The 17134-nt window shown below is 34.7% G+C and overlaps 1 protein-coding gene across 4 annotated transcripts in view; it reads left to right on the top strand.

Annotated features, from left to right (window-relative positions):
• Positions 1–10941, top strand: part of LOC106623160 (lysosome membrane protein 2) — a 165410-nt gene extending 154469 nt beyond the window's left edge. For 3 of the 4 annotated variants that reach the window (XM_070108908.1, XM_070108906.1, XM_070108907.1), the window contains one exon: positions 10215–10941. In XM_070108908.1, the coding sequence (XP_069965009.1) occupies positions 10215–10465 (251 nt within the window). In that variant the 3' untranslated portion in view covers positions 10466–10941. The remainder of the gene's footprint in view (positions 1–10214) is intronic. The other variant, XR_011396164.1, reaches the window with a different exon arrangement.
• Positions 10942–17134: the final 6193 nt, after the last annotated feature.

Genomic DNA, 17134 nt, shown 5'->3' with positions numbered 1-17134 from the left:
TTTATTCTGGAGGGTCTGGAGTTCAGAATCGCAGAAATGAGTTTATGTTATAAACCGGAGGGTCCCCCTTGCGGTGGTGAATCGCGGTTTTTAAATATTTTGTTATATGGCTGGTCGAGCCTTCATTTACAAGATGATTTTTTATAATTTTTGAAGTACAGAATCGCAGAATTGAGTTTATGTTCTAAAACGGAGTGTCACCCTTGCGGTGGTGAATCGCGGTTTCAATTTATTTGTTATATGGCTGGTCGAGCCTTGATTTATAATATGCTTTTTTATAAATTTGAGTACTTATACTTAAAATATTTTATATTACTAGGAGATTACAATAATACAATTTTATTGTTATAAATTTAATATATATATTAAAATATTAGCTTAGTAGTTTTTCGGCCTTCTCTAAAGGGGTTTGTTGATTGGTGTTATAATTTCTTTGCTTCTGTTGATTCCTGTTTAATTGCTTCGCTTGTGCTGATTGCTGTTTAATTGTTTCGCTACTGTTGATTTCTCGCACGGGGTTTGTGTGCCTTTGGCCGCTGAAGTTTTTTTTGCACTATTCTTGTGTTCTGACTCTTCGATTGTTAATATTTGATGTTATGTTTTATATTTTTTACACATTTTATTCAATTTGAATTGCTTCGAAATTGGCGTAATTATAGAGCAACACTTTTGTTATAGTTTATATCACTCGCGTAGCCGTACTTTTTTTTGTTTTTTTTCCTTTTCTCCTCCCGAGAGGATACTTGATTGCTATTTTTTGTGCTTTCGACACACGTCACAATGATTATCCTTTCGACTAGAGATACTTGTTTTTTTCTCCCTTTTTTTACCGAGGATATCACTAACACATGCCCCACGCGTTGGGCGCCAATTAACTTCCTTCTTTATGGAAGTATTAAAAAATATAAGTAAGTAAATTTCCAACAAACTTTAATATAGTTAAAAAAAAGCAGTCTAATTTACATACATAAATTATTAATTCTGTAACAATTGAAATTAGAAAATTATGAAAATAGTAAAATATCATTTTTTGCATAATCTTTCACATTTTATCAATGTAGCATTTGTGCAAAAAAATCATATTTTATCAATTTTTCATCATAAACGTTTATATGGCAAAAAATAATCATGCATGTGTGAAGTGGCATTTGTATATTTTGTTCAAAGTATTTAATTTTTCTCTTTATGTTGGGAGATACGTATTTTGTCAGAGAACGTTGTTATAAATTCTCATTTCTGTTAAATAACAGAGTATTACTACAGAAAATTGAGAACTCCTTGATCTCAATTTTTCAGCTCTGTTAGCCGACCAATCGAGCATCATACAAAATTCAATTTGCACCTCCTCGTTCTTCTAAGTTCTCTGGTTTGGGTACCCCTCTAGGACTTTCTTAGGCTCTTAATAGCTAATATGGTCAGATCGTTGTTATCGAGCTCTCTCTGTAGCGCATACAGAAAATCAATCCCATCAAACTTGTGTTTACACAGGTTCTTAGCGAATCTATGCATGTTCGCTTTCTTTTGCATTATGCATATTTGATGCTGAGCCTGTTCATCTGCTACTGGTTTTTCCGAGTGTAAAGTGTAGCCTATTTTTTGGCCGGATGATTGGGCGGGTTGTTGTTTCTCATTTTTTGATTGACGTGCCTTTGTTTTTGGTCGTGTGTGAGACCGATAAGCTCATCACCAATCTTTCCAAACTTTGATTCTTGCAATTGGTGTTATTCAAAAACCGATGAGGTGCAATATCAGTATAACAAACTAGCTTTTCCCGCGGCTCCACTCGCTTTGAATCCCTTAAATAAATATCAAAGACTATTAATCAAAGCAAATAACTAAACACATAATATGTATAATATGTACACAAATATCGTGATGATCATATTCGTTGTGGGGGTGGTAACCAGAAAAGTTGCAATTTCTCTGATTTACGCTTTTCATTAAATTTTGTTGTCACATTTCGAAAAGTTTCGACAGACAATATCCTTTCTAATACCATAAGATATACATATGTATGTGTAGAAAGTTTCATGATGATCGGTTACTTGGTTTCGGCGTGAAAGCTTAACAAACTTACTTACATTCACATCTATATTATTAGTATGGTAGTATAACTAAAAAATTCATAATGGCTCAAAAATGTAATCTAGTTCGTTATTCCTTACAGCCTCCAAAAACTAGCCCCTCATGTCACAATGTGAAAGCAAGTGAATCTGGTAAAGATGTTTAAATCTCACATAACGGTGTTCTAAAATATGCTATTACTCTTCAACCCATACGGTTACGTTATATGGATCCGTTTTAAAAAAAGTAGGCAGTTAATTTTTAAAATTGTTGGGTCCCCGATTGAGAACCACTGCATTATACGGTCATATGTTCTATGTATTTTTGCTATTTCTTGCTCTCTACTTATTTGCCTAATAATCAAGGACAAGCATTAGAAGTCATTCACCTTAATGCAGTTAATAATTGTATTTGCATTGTGTACAAACTTACATATTTATTGCTTGCTTGCGCTTGCTTTGTACACTTATGCTACCGCTATGTTTTTGTCCACGCAATTATATGAATATTTGTTTGAGCACATTAGCTAGTCCCATTTAACATGTACTAAGCTTAATATGTAAGCAGCCTCTTGCAATGCTGCGTTCCCATTTTTTTATATTTCTCTTTTGTTAATAACTACATTATATACGAAGGAGCAATAGAGTAAAGTATGTACTTCTCCTTTTATGAACTGTTTTTATATAACTTACATACTTATGCATATATGCACTAATAGAAAACAAAACTTAGTACTTAGCGTAAAGTACTTAGCGGAAATTATGTATTGAACGGTATTGCAATATTGCTTAGAATATTATTTAAGGAGAAGAATTTTGCGAATAAAGTTAGTCTAATAACTGACCACACATAGCATCATTACTCGGCCCTTTGTATTTTATCGCTGTTACAACTTCGCTTAAATATTTCGCTTTTTCGATATTTGCGCGGATACAAAAAAAGCTTTGTAGCCCTACATTTTTTGGCGCCCAACGTGGGGCACGAGTGAGTTTTTTGTTCTTTCGCAAATCATTTCGGAGTGGGATAAGTATTAGACTGCATCGTTGGACATTATCGTCATTGGATATTATCGTTTAAAAATATTACGCACATTAAAAATATCGTCGACGCCAGCTTGCGACCAGGTGGAAAGGCTCTTCCAGCTGCGGAATACAAATGCCGTTTGGGCATCCTGGAGTCCTATTTTAAGCAAATTCTCTCAATTCAAACTGACATCGAAAGATTGGATGCTGATAATGGAGGACGTGCTGACCTGGAAGAACTTTACATCACAACTAAATTGGTTATCCAATCGCAACTGGCAGAAGATAACAACGTTTCACTTTCAGACACAACTTGCGTGGTATAATCAAGTTCAAAACTTCCACCACTTAAGCTTCCTACGTTTGATGGCAAGTATTCGAATTATCAAAATTTTATCACCTCTTTCAAGGAAATAATTGATGGTGAATTCAATTTAACTAATATTAAAAAATTCAACCATTTGGGAAATTGTCTCCAAGGTCAAGCCTTAGAAACTGTAAATGCGTTTCAGGTGACAAATGAAAACTATCCGAAGGCGTTAGAACGGGTGAAGGTACGGTATGATAACAAAACAAAAATTTTTTTGGAAGGAATAAATTCGTTATTTGATTTACCAGCAGTTATGAAACCAAATGACATTCAGCTAAGAAGTTTAATTGATAAAGCTTCAGCTATTTATGGTTCCTTGACATCGCTAGGTACCGACAGCCAAATATCGCAAGCTATGCTTATTCATTTAATTTTGCAGAAGTCTTATGAACAGACCAACAAAAAGTGGAAGGAGTCGCTAGATTTCAGAACGCTGCCGTCATGGGAGAATTGCATCGCTGTTTTGGAAAGACACTGCCAATACCTGGATTCACTGGACAATACGCATGTTAGTACGTCGTCAACTCAAGGTGCTACCAAATACTCCTCTTCGAAATCAAGGAATCAACCACGAGGCTATACATTTTCCTGCTCCAACATATCGTGTAATTTCTGTTCCAGTAACAACCATAAGGTTTTAAATTGCGAACGCTTTAAGTCACTAAACATTACTCAACGTTTCGAACATGCAAAGAAAATTGGACTTTGCATCAAAGGGACATCGAGTAGCCAATTGTCCATCATCACACAGGTGCAAGGTTTGTGCACGACAACACCACAGTTTAGGTCACCGCGTTTCTACTTCAGTCCAACAAACACCTACTCAAGTATTTACAAAACAAGAGGCAGTCACGCATACACACAGGAATAATTCATTGTTGGATAACGTCATCCTTGCAACAGCAAAAATTTTCGTTCGTGATGCATCGGGGAGCTACAGATTGGGTACAGCACTGCTAGATTCCTGTTCACAGGTAAATTTTATCACAGATGATTTTTCGCAAAAGGTGCTTCTGCCAAGAAGTAAGCAAAACATACAGATTCAAAGCATTGGTTCATCGTCAACAAATATTAAAATCAAAACCTCAACTAAGATCAAGTCGCAAGTCACTGGTTTCGAACTTCCATTGACTTTTTGTATTACATCGCACATTGCTTATCAACCAGATCCTGAAATCAATATTTCAACATGGAATATTCCACACAATATAGCGCTCGCTGATGATGAAGTTTATATACCTAAGAAAATCGACATGCTGCTGGGTACAGAAACGTTCTTCAGTCTTCTATCTGTAGGACAAATCAATCTTGGATCTAATTTACCAATCTTGCAAAAAACACTCTTAGGCTGGATTGTTTCGGGACGTTATAAGACGGGCAGTAACAACATTACCAACCCATCTTGTTTATTTTTAGCCAATGAATCTTTAGATGCTAAATTGGAAAAGTTGTGGAAATTGGAAGAAATCACTACCATACCAGAGGCTTGGACTCGTGAACAAGTGAGTTGCGATCACATATACAATTCAACTGTGTCAAGAAGACCTTGCGGCAGAATAGTTGTCAAATTACCTTTCAAGGATGATCCGACATGTTTGGGCGAGTCATATACTACGGCATTGAAACGATTCAATGTACAAGAACGTCGACTAGCCAAATCACCCCAATTGAAAGCACAATACGTTGAATTTATGAGCGACTACGAGAGTTTGGGTCATATGAGCGTTGTAAAAAATTCAAATCTCAGCGAACCGCATTATTATATACCTCCTTCCTGTCGAACCACATCCCAAAAATCATTAAACGATATTCAGATGGTTGGCCCTACAATTCAATGCGAACTTTTTCTTCTTCTCATCGTTTTCGATTCCACAGGTTTGCACTCACTGCCGACATAGTCAAGATGTATCGCCAAGTATTAATGCACGAAGATGATCGAAAGTTTCAGTATATTCTGTGGAGGAGTTCACCAACTGAAGATATTCGCATGTATCAACTAAATAATGTAACGTATGGAATGGCTGCTGCGCCATATCTTGCTATACAGAGTTTGTTATATCTAGCTGAACAGCATTCAGAACAATTTACAATTGGCGCAAAAATCGTGAAGTCATCATTCTACGTAGACGACCTACTCTGTGGTGGTGATACTCTAACCGAACTTGCACAGATAAAGCAAGAGGTAATACAACTGTTAGAATTAGGACAGTTCAAAGTAACAAAGTGACATTCCAATTATCATCAATTCAGAGAAGACGACTCTATAAAGGATCTAAACGTAGATACATTCATCACTAGTACACTTGGACTAAAATGGAACCAAAATCTTGATTGTTTTATTTTTTCATTTGAAGCAAAACTAGCACTGACTGGCCGACTTACAAAACGTTCCATCCTTTCTGTTGCATCATCACTTTACGACCCACTTGGACTTTTAGTTCCTGTTATTATAACATCTAAAGTTTTGTTGCAAGAAATAGGGCTACTAAAGTTGGATTGGGATGAATCTGTGCCACAGAAATTGAATTTGCTTGGAAAAAGTTTCTTAACTGCTTATCGGATCTTTCGCTAATTAAAGTGCCGAGGCACTGTTTTTCGACAGATGTGGAATCTTTTCAAATACATGGATTTTGTGACGCATCGATTCGTGCATATGGATGCGCAATATACCTATACTCGAGTTATCAGCAAATGTGGCACTACTACTACCATTCGCCTACTCACTGCGAAGTCCAGAGTGGCACCCACCAAAAAACAATCCTTACCCAATTTAGAACTTTGCGGCGCTCTTTTTCTTGTTTGTCTTTTAGCTAAAATTAAACCAACAATTTCTAACAAATCTTTTAACATTTTTCTTTGGACAGACTCACAAATAGTATTACATTGGCTTAAGGTGCATTTTGCAACACTTTCGACTTTTGTTGGTAATCAAATTTCGGAAATTCCAGATTTAACCAAAGGAGCCCATTGGAGGCATGTTCTACCGCATTGTAACCCGGCGCCGATGCTGCCTCTAGAGGATGTACTGTAAAGGAACTTGTTAATTCAATATGGTACACCGGACCAAAGTTTCTATACAAAAACTCAGATAAATGGGCAAAGAACAGCTGCGACGATATCGACATGGAAGTTGTCAATAGGGAGAAACGAAAATCAGCATTCAATACAATTGTTAGCACCAATTATTGTACATTTTGGAAATTGTGAATCAGCGGAGTAGCTATTCCAGCAGCCTTCGATTAATAGCTTAGATGCTCCGCTTCATCAATAAATTTCGACATGGTGCCAGTCTTAATGACTCATTAACACTTTCAACACAAGAGTTACATCACGCTTTTCTTAGCATAATTTGGAATATTCAACACATACATTTCGCTAAGAAATTCATCTTTTACAGAAAGAGCCTACGATAAATTGCCCATTACGTTATTTAAATCCTTTTCTCGAGTATATCGAAGGATTTCAAATGCTCAAAGTTGGAGGTCGATTGGAATCAGCAGATATTCCAGAAGAAAGGAAACACCCAATGCTGTTGCCAAACAAATGCGAATTTGTTGTGCATTACGTTCGTCATCTACATCGGCAACACTGACATGCAGAACCAAAGACACTCGTAGCACTGATCAGACTTCAGATTTGGATAATCAATGCGCGCGATTTAGCAAGACGGATCGGGCACACATTGTATACGCTATAAGCCAAAGCTGATGAACCAAGTAATGAGACAGTTACCTGTGGAGCGATTAACTCCATCTCGTCCTTTTGCGCGGTGCGGTATTAATTTCTGCGGACCAGTCAACGTATATTTGCGTATTCGAGGCAAAACACCTTATAAAGCGTACATTGGGATCTTCGTTTGTCTAGCGACAAAGGCGGTTCACATCGAACTAGTATCGGATCTATCCACGGACGCATTCTTAGCGTCATTAAAGCGCATGATTGGAAGAAAAGGTCTACCCTCTGACATCTTTTGCGATAACGCAACAAATTTTGTGGGTGTTTGCAACAAACTAGCTGAATTAAAGTCATTTTTATTTAAAACCGAAAACAAAGATGCAATTATAAAATATTGTGCTAATGAATTTATAAATTTCAATTTTATTCCTCCAAGAGCACCTCATTTCGGCGGTATTTGAGAGGCAGCAGTCAAATCGGCTAAGGGTCACCTCAACCGCACCATCGAAAATGCAAGACTCATAGCTGAGGAACTAACATCAGTTCTGGTTGAGATAGAAGCTGTATTAAATTCTCGTCCAATAACACCAATGTCATCGGATCCAAATGATTTTGAAGTATTAACTCCGGGGCATTTTATTATTGGCAGTTCACTTAGGGCACTCCCAGAACGGAGATTGTCAGCTAACATCAGCAACGTACAACGATGGAATCAGGTCACAAGCATTAAACAGATGTTTTGGAACTGATGGTCAAAAGAATACATCAACGACCTTCAAGTACGATCAAAGTGGTTTTCGTAGCGACTAAACATCAACAACAATTCAATGGTTATCATCCATGAAGACAACTTACCACCTCAAAAATGGCATATTGGAAGAGTTATAAACTGTATTCCAAGAAAGGACTCTAAAGTGCGTTTGGTGGACATTCGAATGTATTGTGTAATGTAATTGTATTTGCATTGTGTACATACTTACATATTTATTTGCTTGCTTGCTCTTGCTTTGTACACTTATGCTACCGCTATGTTTTCGTCCACGCAATTATATGAATATTTGTTTGTGCATATTAGCTAGTCCCATTTAGCATGTACCAAGCTTAATATGTAAGCAGCCTCTTGCAATGCTGCGTTCCCATTTTTTATACTCTCGCAACCTGTTGCTACAGAGTATAATAGTTTTGTTCACCTAACGGTTGTTTGTATCACCTAAAACTAATCGAGTTAGATATAGGGTTATATATATATAAATAATCAGGATGAAGAGACGAGTTGAAATCCGGGTTACTGTCCGTCCGTCCGTCCGTCCGTGCAAGCTCTAACTTGAGTAAAAATTGAGATATCTTTATGAAACTTGGTAGACATGTTTCTTGGTACCGTGAGACGGTTGGTATTGCAGATGGGCGTAATCGGACCACTGCCACGCCCACGAAACGCCATTAATCAAAAACAAATAACTTGCCATAACTAAGCTCCGCAATAAGATACAAGACTGTTATTTGGTACACAGGATCACATTAGGGAGGGGCATCTGCAGCTAAAACTTTCTTTTGAAAAGTGGGCGTGGTCCCGCCTCTAATAGGTTTAATGTGCATATCTCCTCAACCGCTAATGCTATAATAACAAAATTCACTAAAAGCAAATGGTTTTAGTATTTCTATTGACGGTGTGAAAATAGTTGAAATCGGGTGGCAACTCCGCCCACTCCCCATATAAAGGTACTGTTAAAAACTACTAAAAGCGCGATAAATCAAGCACTAAACACGCCAGAGACATTAAACTTTATCTCTGAGAGGGTATAAGATGACTTTATAGGAACCGCGTTCAAAATTAGACAGTGGGCGTGGTACAGCCCACTTTTAGGTGAAAACCCATATCTTGATATCTGCTCAACCGATTTCAACCGGTGCATAACGTTCTTCTCATGTTTCTATGTCATAGTGCGAAAATGGGCGAAATCGGACTACAACCACGCTTACTTCCCATGTAACACCATTTTCAATTCCATCTGATTCTTTCACTTTCCACTATGCAAATCAGGTAACAATGATTATACCGGGGTAAAACTTTGCGTGAATAATGCAATTAAAGTATGCCACCTTGCGGCCAAAAATTGTCTTAATCGAACCAAAACTGTTCAAACCCCTAAGTACTAAATATGTGGACTCCAGTGCCTATAGTTGACCTTCTACCGAAAATATCAGTCAATCCACAAAGAAATCTCAAACGAGTATACCATTTGACTTTGCGAGAGTATAAAATGTTCGGTTACATCCGAACTTAGCCCTGCCTTACTTGTTTATATTTCTCTTTTGTTAATAACTACATTATATACGAAGGAGCAATAGAGTAAAGTATGTACTTCTCCTTTTATGAACTGTTATATAACTTATATACTTATGTATATATGCACTAATAGAAAACGAAACTATGTACTTAGCGGAAATTATGTATTGAACGGTATTGCAATATTGCCTAGAATATTATTTAAGGAGAAGAATTTTGCGAATAAAGTCTAATAACTGACCACACATAGCATCATTACTCGGCCCTTTGTATTTTATCGCTGTTACAACTTCGCTTAAATATTTCGCTTATTCGATATTTGCGCGGCTACAAAAAAAGCTTTGTAGCCCTACAATTTTAATAGATAACAGGAATAATAATAAAACAAATCTTAGAATATATGGAACACATAATAATACCTTTTACCTTTTTACCTTTTGAAAATCTGAATAAATCTATACGTTTCAGTGTTTCTATACTTATGTTATGAAAAGCACCAACAACCCCAACTAAACTAAAACTACATACGTAGAAAAGATGTTAATTCACATATATGTAAGTGATTAATTTGAAAAGATAGTGTACCATCGTGCTTTACGCTTATTAAAGTTTGTCTTACTCTTGTTCGTAAATGCACATACATACATATCTATACAAACAACAATTAGATAAGCAAGATTGTGAATACAATCTAGAGTTAGATGCATGTAGGGTATAGTGTATGAAAAATGTTTTAATGTACCAATTTCATTTGTAAATATTCTAAAAAATAATTCATGCAACATATCTCTTTCAGATAAATTGGATCGAATTGAAGAAGGCACCATATTACCTCTTATATGGATAGAAATAACATCAGGGGACTTTACCGATGAGATAATAGATAATCTCTATATAAGCACCTTCGGATTGAACGCCATCCAATATGCTTTGAAATATGGCACATTATTTGCTTGCATTATTTTGTTTGCACTCATTGTTGGAGGATTTTATAATTTAACTCAAAAACGAAGACAGCACGCTAATCCAGCACCAAGTAAAACGTAAATAAAAAACGAAAAGTAGATATTAAGAACTAATGCAAAATAAAAGCTTTGTAAATATGTACATAAATATTACTCGTTAACCCCAAGTTTTAAAAACTTGTGCTTATTGTGTTAACATATAATAAAGTCCCGAAATATTCGAAGAGAATACTCACATTTTCAAAGGATTTTGCACATTTCTAAGCTTAGCAATCCCACATAGTTTAACAGCTGTAACAAATCTAGAAATCAAACAAATCATTTTTAAATCAATTGTAAAACATAAACCGGCTGGCTGGAATATTTCTTCATGACAGTAAAACTTTAAAATGACTCCGTCAATTGTAAATGAATTTACCTAATGACTACTTATTAAAAAAAGAAATGCTAACTATTTTTAGTATATATGTAATATAAAAATATAATAAAATATGAATTATGTATTCGTGCCAAATGAACAAAGTTGCCAAAATAAATTTACCTACTCGTAAGACAAAATATCTATGGAAAATATGATTTTTGAAATGAAATTTATATTGAAATACTTCAATGATAAAAAAGTACAAATTAAAAATTTAATTTAATAGTATGTTCATATGCATATGTATATATATAGGTATATGTACAGTGGCTCACATAAATATTATGAATACCCTCTGCAAATATAACTTGCACATTTTTAATATAATAAAAAGCAGAACCAATTTAATTTTCATGTGTTTAATAATTACTTTACTTTTTGTTGAACGAAACTACTATACAACATAAACGAATAACATACCTTTATTTAGTAGCAACAAAAAATTTTGAAATCTAATCGAAATTGTGTACTTACTAAAGTACCATATTTTATTTTTTTCTACTGAGATAGTAAGTATTACTTTTGAAACCAACTACAGGTGAGTTCATTTCGTTTATTACTACCTAACTGACTAACTTACTGAGATTATTCAATATGACTAAAATTAAATATTTAATTGCAACGTAAATAGATATAGTTTCAAACAAGTAAGGAAGAATTAATTTCGGGTGTAACCGAGCTGTCATAGTATTGTTCTGCATTTCATCATGGAGAGACTTACCCACATTTTACATTTATGGCTCTATGGGTATGTAAACAAACAAAATTGCCGCATTTGAGATGAAGAGGAACCTGAAGAGATTCAAAAACAGCCATTTCATCCAGAAAAAACAACGGTTTGGTGTGGTTTGTAAGCTGTTGAAATCATCGGTTCATATTTCTTAAAAACTGATGCTGGTGAGAACGTAACTTTTGACATTGCTAAGGTTTACTCAAGAACATGTTTTTAAACAATTAATATATATATAACTCACACACTCGCCGAAATATTAGGTGTGTGGATAGTTTGAATAACGAAAATCAATATACATACATATGTTATATATTGGAGTTAGGGTAGTTCGTAGATCAATTTCACATATATTCGGCATTCAACTATAGTATATCCAATACTATACGCTCAGTTAGTTTTGCATAGATATCTTATATATTGGCCGATATAAACGGTATAAAACAACCGGAAGTTTGAAATCGTATATTCGGTATATTGGAGATAGGAATAATATTGTATTGGAAGTTCGAAAATCTTTGTATAAGGAGATGTATTCATCCGATGGAACTTCAGAATTTGAATTTCAGAAATACAGACAAACTGTTATCACGAAAGGATTTGCTGAATTTCAACAATATCTCTCACAAGTTGATCGATGTTTTTGACAAAATGGGGTTCACCCAAGCGGTAACTGATGGCTTGAATAGTTGTAGTCCGATTCTGACAATTTTTGGTCATACCGTGGCATACTTTAAACGCACTATTCGTACAAAGTTTTATACCGAAACTTTAATTGGTGTTTGATTTTTATATTGAAAAGTGAACGAATCAGATGGAATTTAAAATTGTGTTATATAGAAAGTAGGATTGGTTATAGTTCGATTACCGAATTTGGTTGAAATTGATTGAGTAGACCGTGAGATATGTGATTTCACCAAAATGTGGGCGGTGTCACGCCCATAGTACAATTTTGTCACCGCCTCCTAGAGAACCCTCTTATACCATCTTGGGCATAAAATTCAGTGTGTATGACGGTTTTAATTATTGATTTATCCATTTTCACATTGCCGGAGAGGCTAATAAAAAATTTGCTCTGAACAAATTTGGGATTTTGTTTTTGATATGTATACACTAAACCTATTAAAAGGCGGGGACAAGCCAACTTTTGAAAGATTGCAACCCAAAGGTTATGGCACGTTCCCGACTAGTGGTATTTTGTGGGCGTGGCAGAAGTCCGATTGCGTCCATCTACAAAAACGAACTTCTTATGGTGCTTAGAAACCTGTGTACCAAGTTTCATGAAGACATCTTAGTTCTTACTCAAATTACGACTTGCAACAGATGGACGGACAGATAGTCAACCATCGTGCTTTACGTTTATTAAAGTTTGTCTTACTCTTGTTCGTAAATGCACATACATACATATCTATACAAACAACAATTAGATAAGCAAGATTGTGAATACAATCTAGAGTTAGATGCATGTAGGGTATAGTGTATGAAAAATGTTTTAATGTACCAATTTCATTTGTAAATATTCTAAAAAATAATTCATGCAACATATCTCTTTCAGATAAATTGGATCGAATTGAAGAAGGCACCATATTACCTCTTATATGGATAGAAATAACATCAGGGGACTTTACCGATGAGATAATAGATAACCTCTATATAAGCACCTTCGGCTTGAACGCCATCCAATATGCTTTAAAATATGGCACATTATTTGCTTGCATTATTTTGTTTGCACTCATTGTTGGAGGATTTTATAATTTAACTCAAAAACGAAGACAGCACGCTAATCCAGCACCAAGTAAAACGTAAATAAAAAACGAAAAGTAGATATTAAGAACTAATGCAAAATAAAAGCTTTGTAAATATGTACATAAATATTACTCGTTAACCCCAAGTTTTAAAAACTTGTGCTTATTGTGTTAACATATAATAAAGTCCCGAAATATTCGAAGAGAATACTCACATTTTCAAAGGATTTTGCACATTTCTAAGCTTAGCAATCCCACATAGTTTAACAGCTGTAACAAATCTAGAAATCAAACAAATCATTTTTAAATCAATTGTAAAACATAAACCGGCTGGCTGGAATATTTCTTCATGACAGTAAAACTTTAAAATGACTCCGTCAATTGTAAATGAATTTACCTAATGACTACTTATTAAAAAAAGAAATGCTAACTATTTTTAGTATATATGTAATATAAAAATATAATAAAATATGAATTATGTATTCGTGCCAAATGAACAAAGTTGCCAAAATAAATTTACCTACTCGTAAGACAAAATATCTATGGAAAATATGATTTTTGAAATGAAATTTATATTGAAATACTTCAATGATAAAAAAGTACAAATTAAAAATTTAATTTAATAGTATGTTCATATGTATATGTACATATAGGTATATGTACAGTGGCTCACATAAATATTATGAATACCCTTTGCAAATATAACTTGCACATTTTTAATATAATAAAAAGCAGAACCAATTTAATTTTCATGTGTTTAATAATTACTTTACTTTTTGTTGAACGAAACTACTATACAACATAAACGAATAACATACCTTTATTTAGTAGCAACAAAAAATTTCGAAATCTAATCGAAATTGTGTACTTACTAAAGTACCATATTTTATTTTTTTCTACTGAGATAGTAAGTATTACTTTTGAAACCAACTACAGGTGAGTTCATTTCGTTTATTACTACCTAACTGACTAACTTACTGAGATTATTCAATATGACTAAAATTAAATATTTAATTGCAACGTAAATAGATATAGTTTCAAACAAGTAAGGAAGAATTAATTTCGGGTGTAACCGAGCTGTCATAGTATTGTTCTGCATTTCATCATGGAGAGACTTACCCACATTTTACATTTATGGCTCTATGGGTATGTAAACAAACAAAATTGCCGCATTTGAGATGAAGAGGAACCTGAAGAGATTCAAAAACAGCCATTTCATCCAGAAAAAACAACGGTTTGGTGTGGTTTGTAAGCTGGTGAAATCATCGGTTCGTATTTCTTCAAAACTGATGCTGGTGAGAACGTAACCGTCAATGGCGACCGTAATCGCGCCATGCTAACTGACTATTTTATGCCTGAAATGAAAGCTCGTGAACTCGGAGACAATTGGTTTCAACAAGACGGGGACACTTCCCACACATCGCATCAATCAATGGATTTATTGAGAGAACACTTCGGTGAGCAGAAAATTTCTCGTTTTGAGCCGGTCGACTGGCAACCAAGATCGTGTGATATCACACCGTTTAACTTTTTCCTGTGGGGTTATGTAAAGTCTAAAGTCTATGCGGATAAACCCCCTTCGATTCAGTCCTTGTAGCAAAACATCACGCGTGTCATTCGCCAGTTACCAGTCGAAATGCCGAGAACGAGTCGTAGCCGCGGCCAACATTTGAAAGAGATATTCTTCAAAAAAAAATACCAAAGAATGTTCTTTTGAATGATAATAAACGTTCGCCATTAAATATGAGTTGTCTATATTTTTTTCTTTAAAAAAGTAGAGAACCTCGAAATGGATCTCTCTATATTAGGGCCATTAACTTTGGATTAACCTTCGCCATATCTTTTCGTCCAAGCTATTTGGTAATATCACAAAACTATTATTATTTTTTAACGCAAATATAATATTTAGCTGAACTATCTCTCAGCTCTTATTTACATAATTAATATTAGATTAATAAAGTGGCCTGAAAGATTTCCATATATCCAACGAATTCAACGTTTTAAAGTTATGGACCGACGTCCCTCATTTTTTTCACCAATTGGTAGAAAGCACATTATCAAAATATATGACGGTATTTAAGAAGTGCATAGGAATCGGTGTAAAATTTATTCCATGGGACCGCCTACCTTTAGGTGAAATCTTAACTCATAGGAACTACTCCAGCAATTTCAACCAAATTTCATGCATAACATAATCCTGACATTCTTATGATACAGCCAAAAAATTGGCGAAATCGGAATACAACCACTCAACCTACATAATTTCTATACATCACAATTTTAAATTCTTTCATTTCATAGTCCATATCACGCACCAAAGAAGTTATTAAAATAACGCTTTGGGCAGGAACTATTTTAAAATGTCAAAAATTACAAAATAAAGGTATAATATTGAGTACATTAATTTGATATCGAAAATACGAAGTTGGACCACGAATTACTTTTATGTAATGATTTTCATTATTCTAGCAAATTTTATTACCAATATATCGGTGAGTAAATTTTAAAGAGTTGTGCGGAAACATGTTCTCAGTAATGCTAAAATTGTATGCATTGTAATATGTAGATTAAGGTCTTAACAAATTCCATTCATATTCAGCACTAAACCAAATAATTTGTACAAAAGCTTGTCCACTTAACTTCTCACATTTTTATCAATCTGAACGGTTTAAAATCAGGTGGAAAGTCCGAAATCACTATATAAGGTACGTTGGGGGCAGAAAAAGGTCTGCACTGATTTGACTAACTTTTGACAATGCTAAGGTTTACTCAAGAACATGTTTTTAAACAATTAATATATATACAACTCACACACTCGCCGAAATATTAGGTGTGTGGATAGTTTGAATAACGAAAATCAATATACATACATATGTTATATATTGGAGTTAGGGTAGTTCGTAGATCAATTTCACATATATTCGGCATTCAACTATAGTATATCCAATACTATACGCTCAGTTAGTTTTGCTTAGATATCTTATATATTGGCCGATATAAACGGTATAAAACAACCGGAAGTTTGAAATCGTATATTCGGTATATTGGAGATAGGAATAATATTGTATTGGAAGTTCGCAAATCTTTGTATTAGGAGATGTATTCATCCGATGGAACTTCAGAATTTGAATTTCAGAAATACAGACAAACTGTTATCACGAAAGGATTTGCTGAATTGCAACAATATCTCTCACAAGTTGATCGATGGTTTTGACAAAATGGGGTTCACCCAAGCGGTAACTGATGGCTTGAATAGTTGTAGTCCGATTCTGACAATTTTTGGTCATACCGTGGCATACTTTAAACGCACTATTCGTACAAAGTTTTATACCGAAACTTTAATTGGTGTTTGATTTTTATATTGAAAAGTGAACGAATCAGATGGAATTTAAAATTGTGTTATATAGAAAGTAGGATTGGTTATAGTTCGATTACCGAATTTGGTTGAAATTGATTGAGTAGACCGTGAGATATGTGATTTCACCAAAATGTGGGCGGTGTCACGCCCATAGTACAATTTTGTCACCGCCTCCTAGAGAACCCTCTTATACCATCTTGGGCATAAAATTCAGTGTGTATGACGGTTTTAATTATTGATTTATCCATTTTCACATTGCCGGAGAGGCTAATAAAAAATTTGCTCTGAACAAATTTGGGATTTTGTTTTTGATATGTATACACTAAACCTATTAAAAGGCGGGGACAAGCCAACTTTTGAAAGTTTGCAGCCCAAAGATTATGGCACGTTCCCGATTAGTGGTATTTTGTGGGCGTGGCAGAAGTCCGATTCCGTCCATCTACTTAGAAACCTGTGTACCAAGTTTCATGAAGATATCTTAGTTCTTACTCAAATTA

The sequence above is a fragment of the Bactrocera oleae genome, chromosome 4 (genome assembly GCF_042242935.1).
Source record: "Bactrocera oleae isolate idBacOlea1 chromosome 4, idBacOlea1, whole genome shotgun sequence".
NCBI classification, from domain to species: domain Eukaryota; kingdom Metazoa; phylum Arthropoda; class Insecta; order Diptera; family Tephritidae; genus Bactrocera; species Bactrocera oleae.
This window is presented reverse-complemented; position numbering and strand designations above follow the sequence as displayed.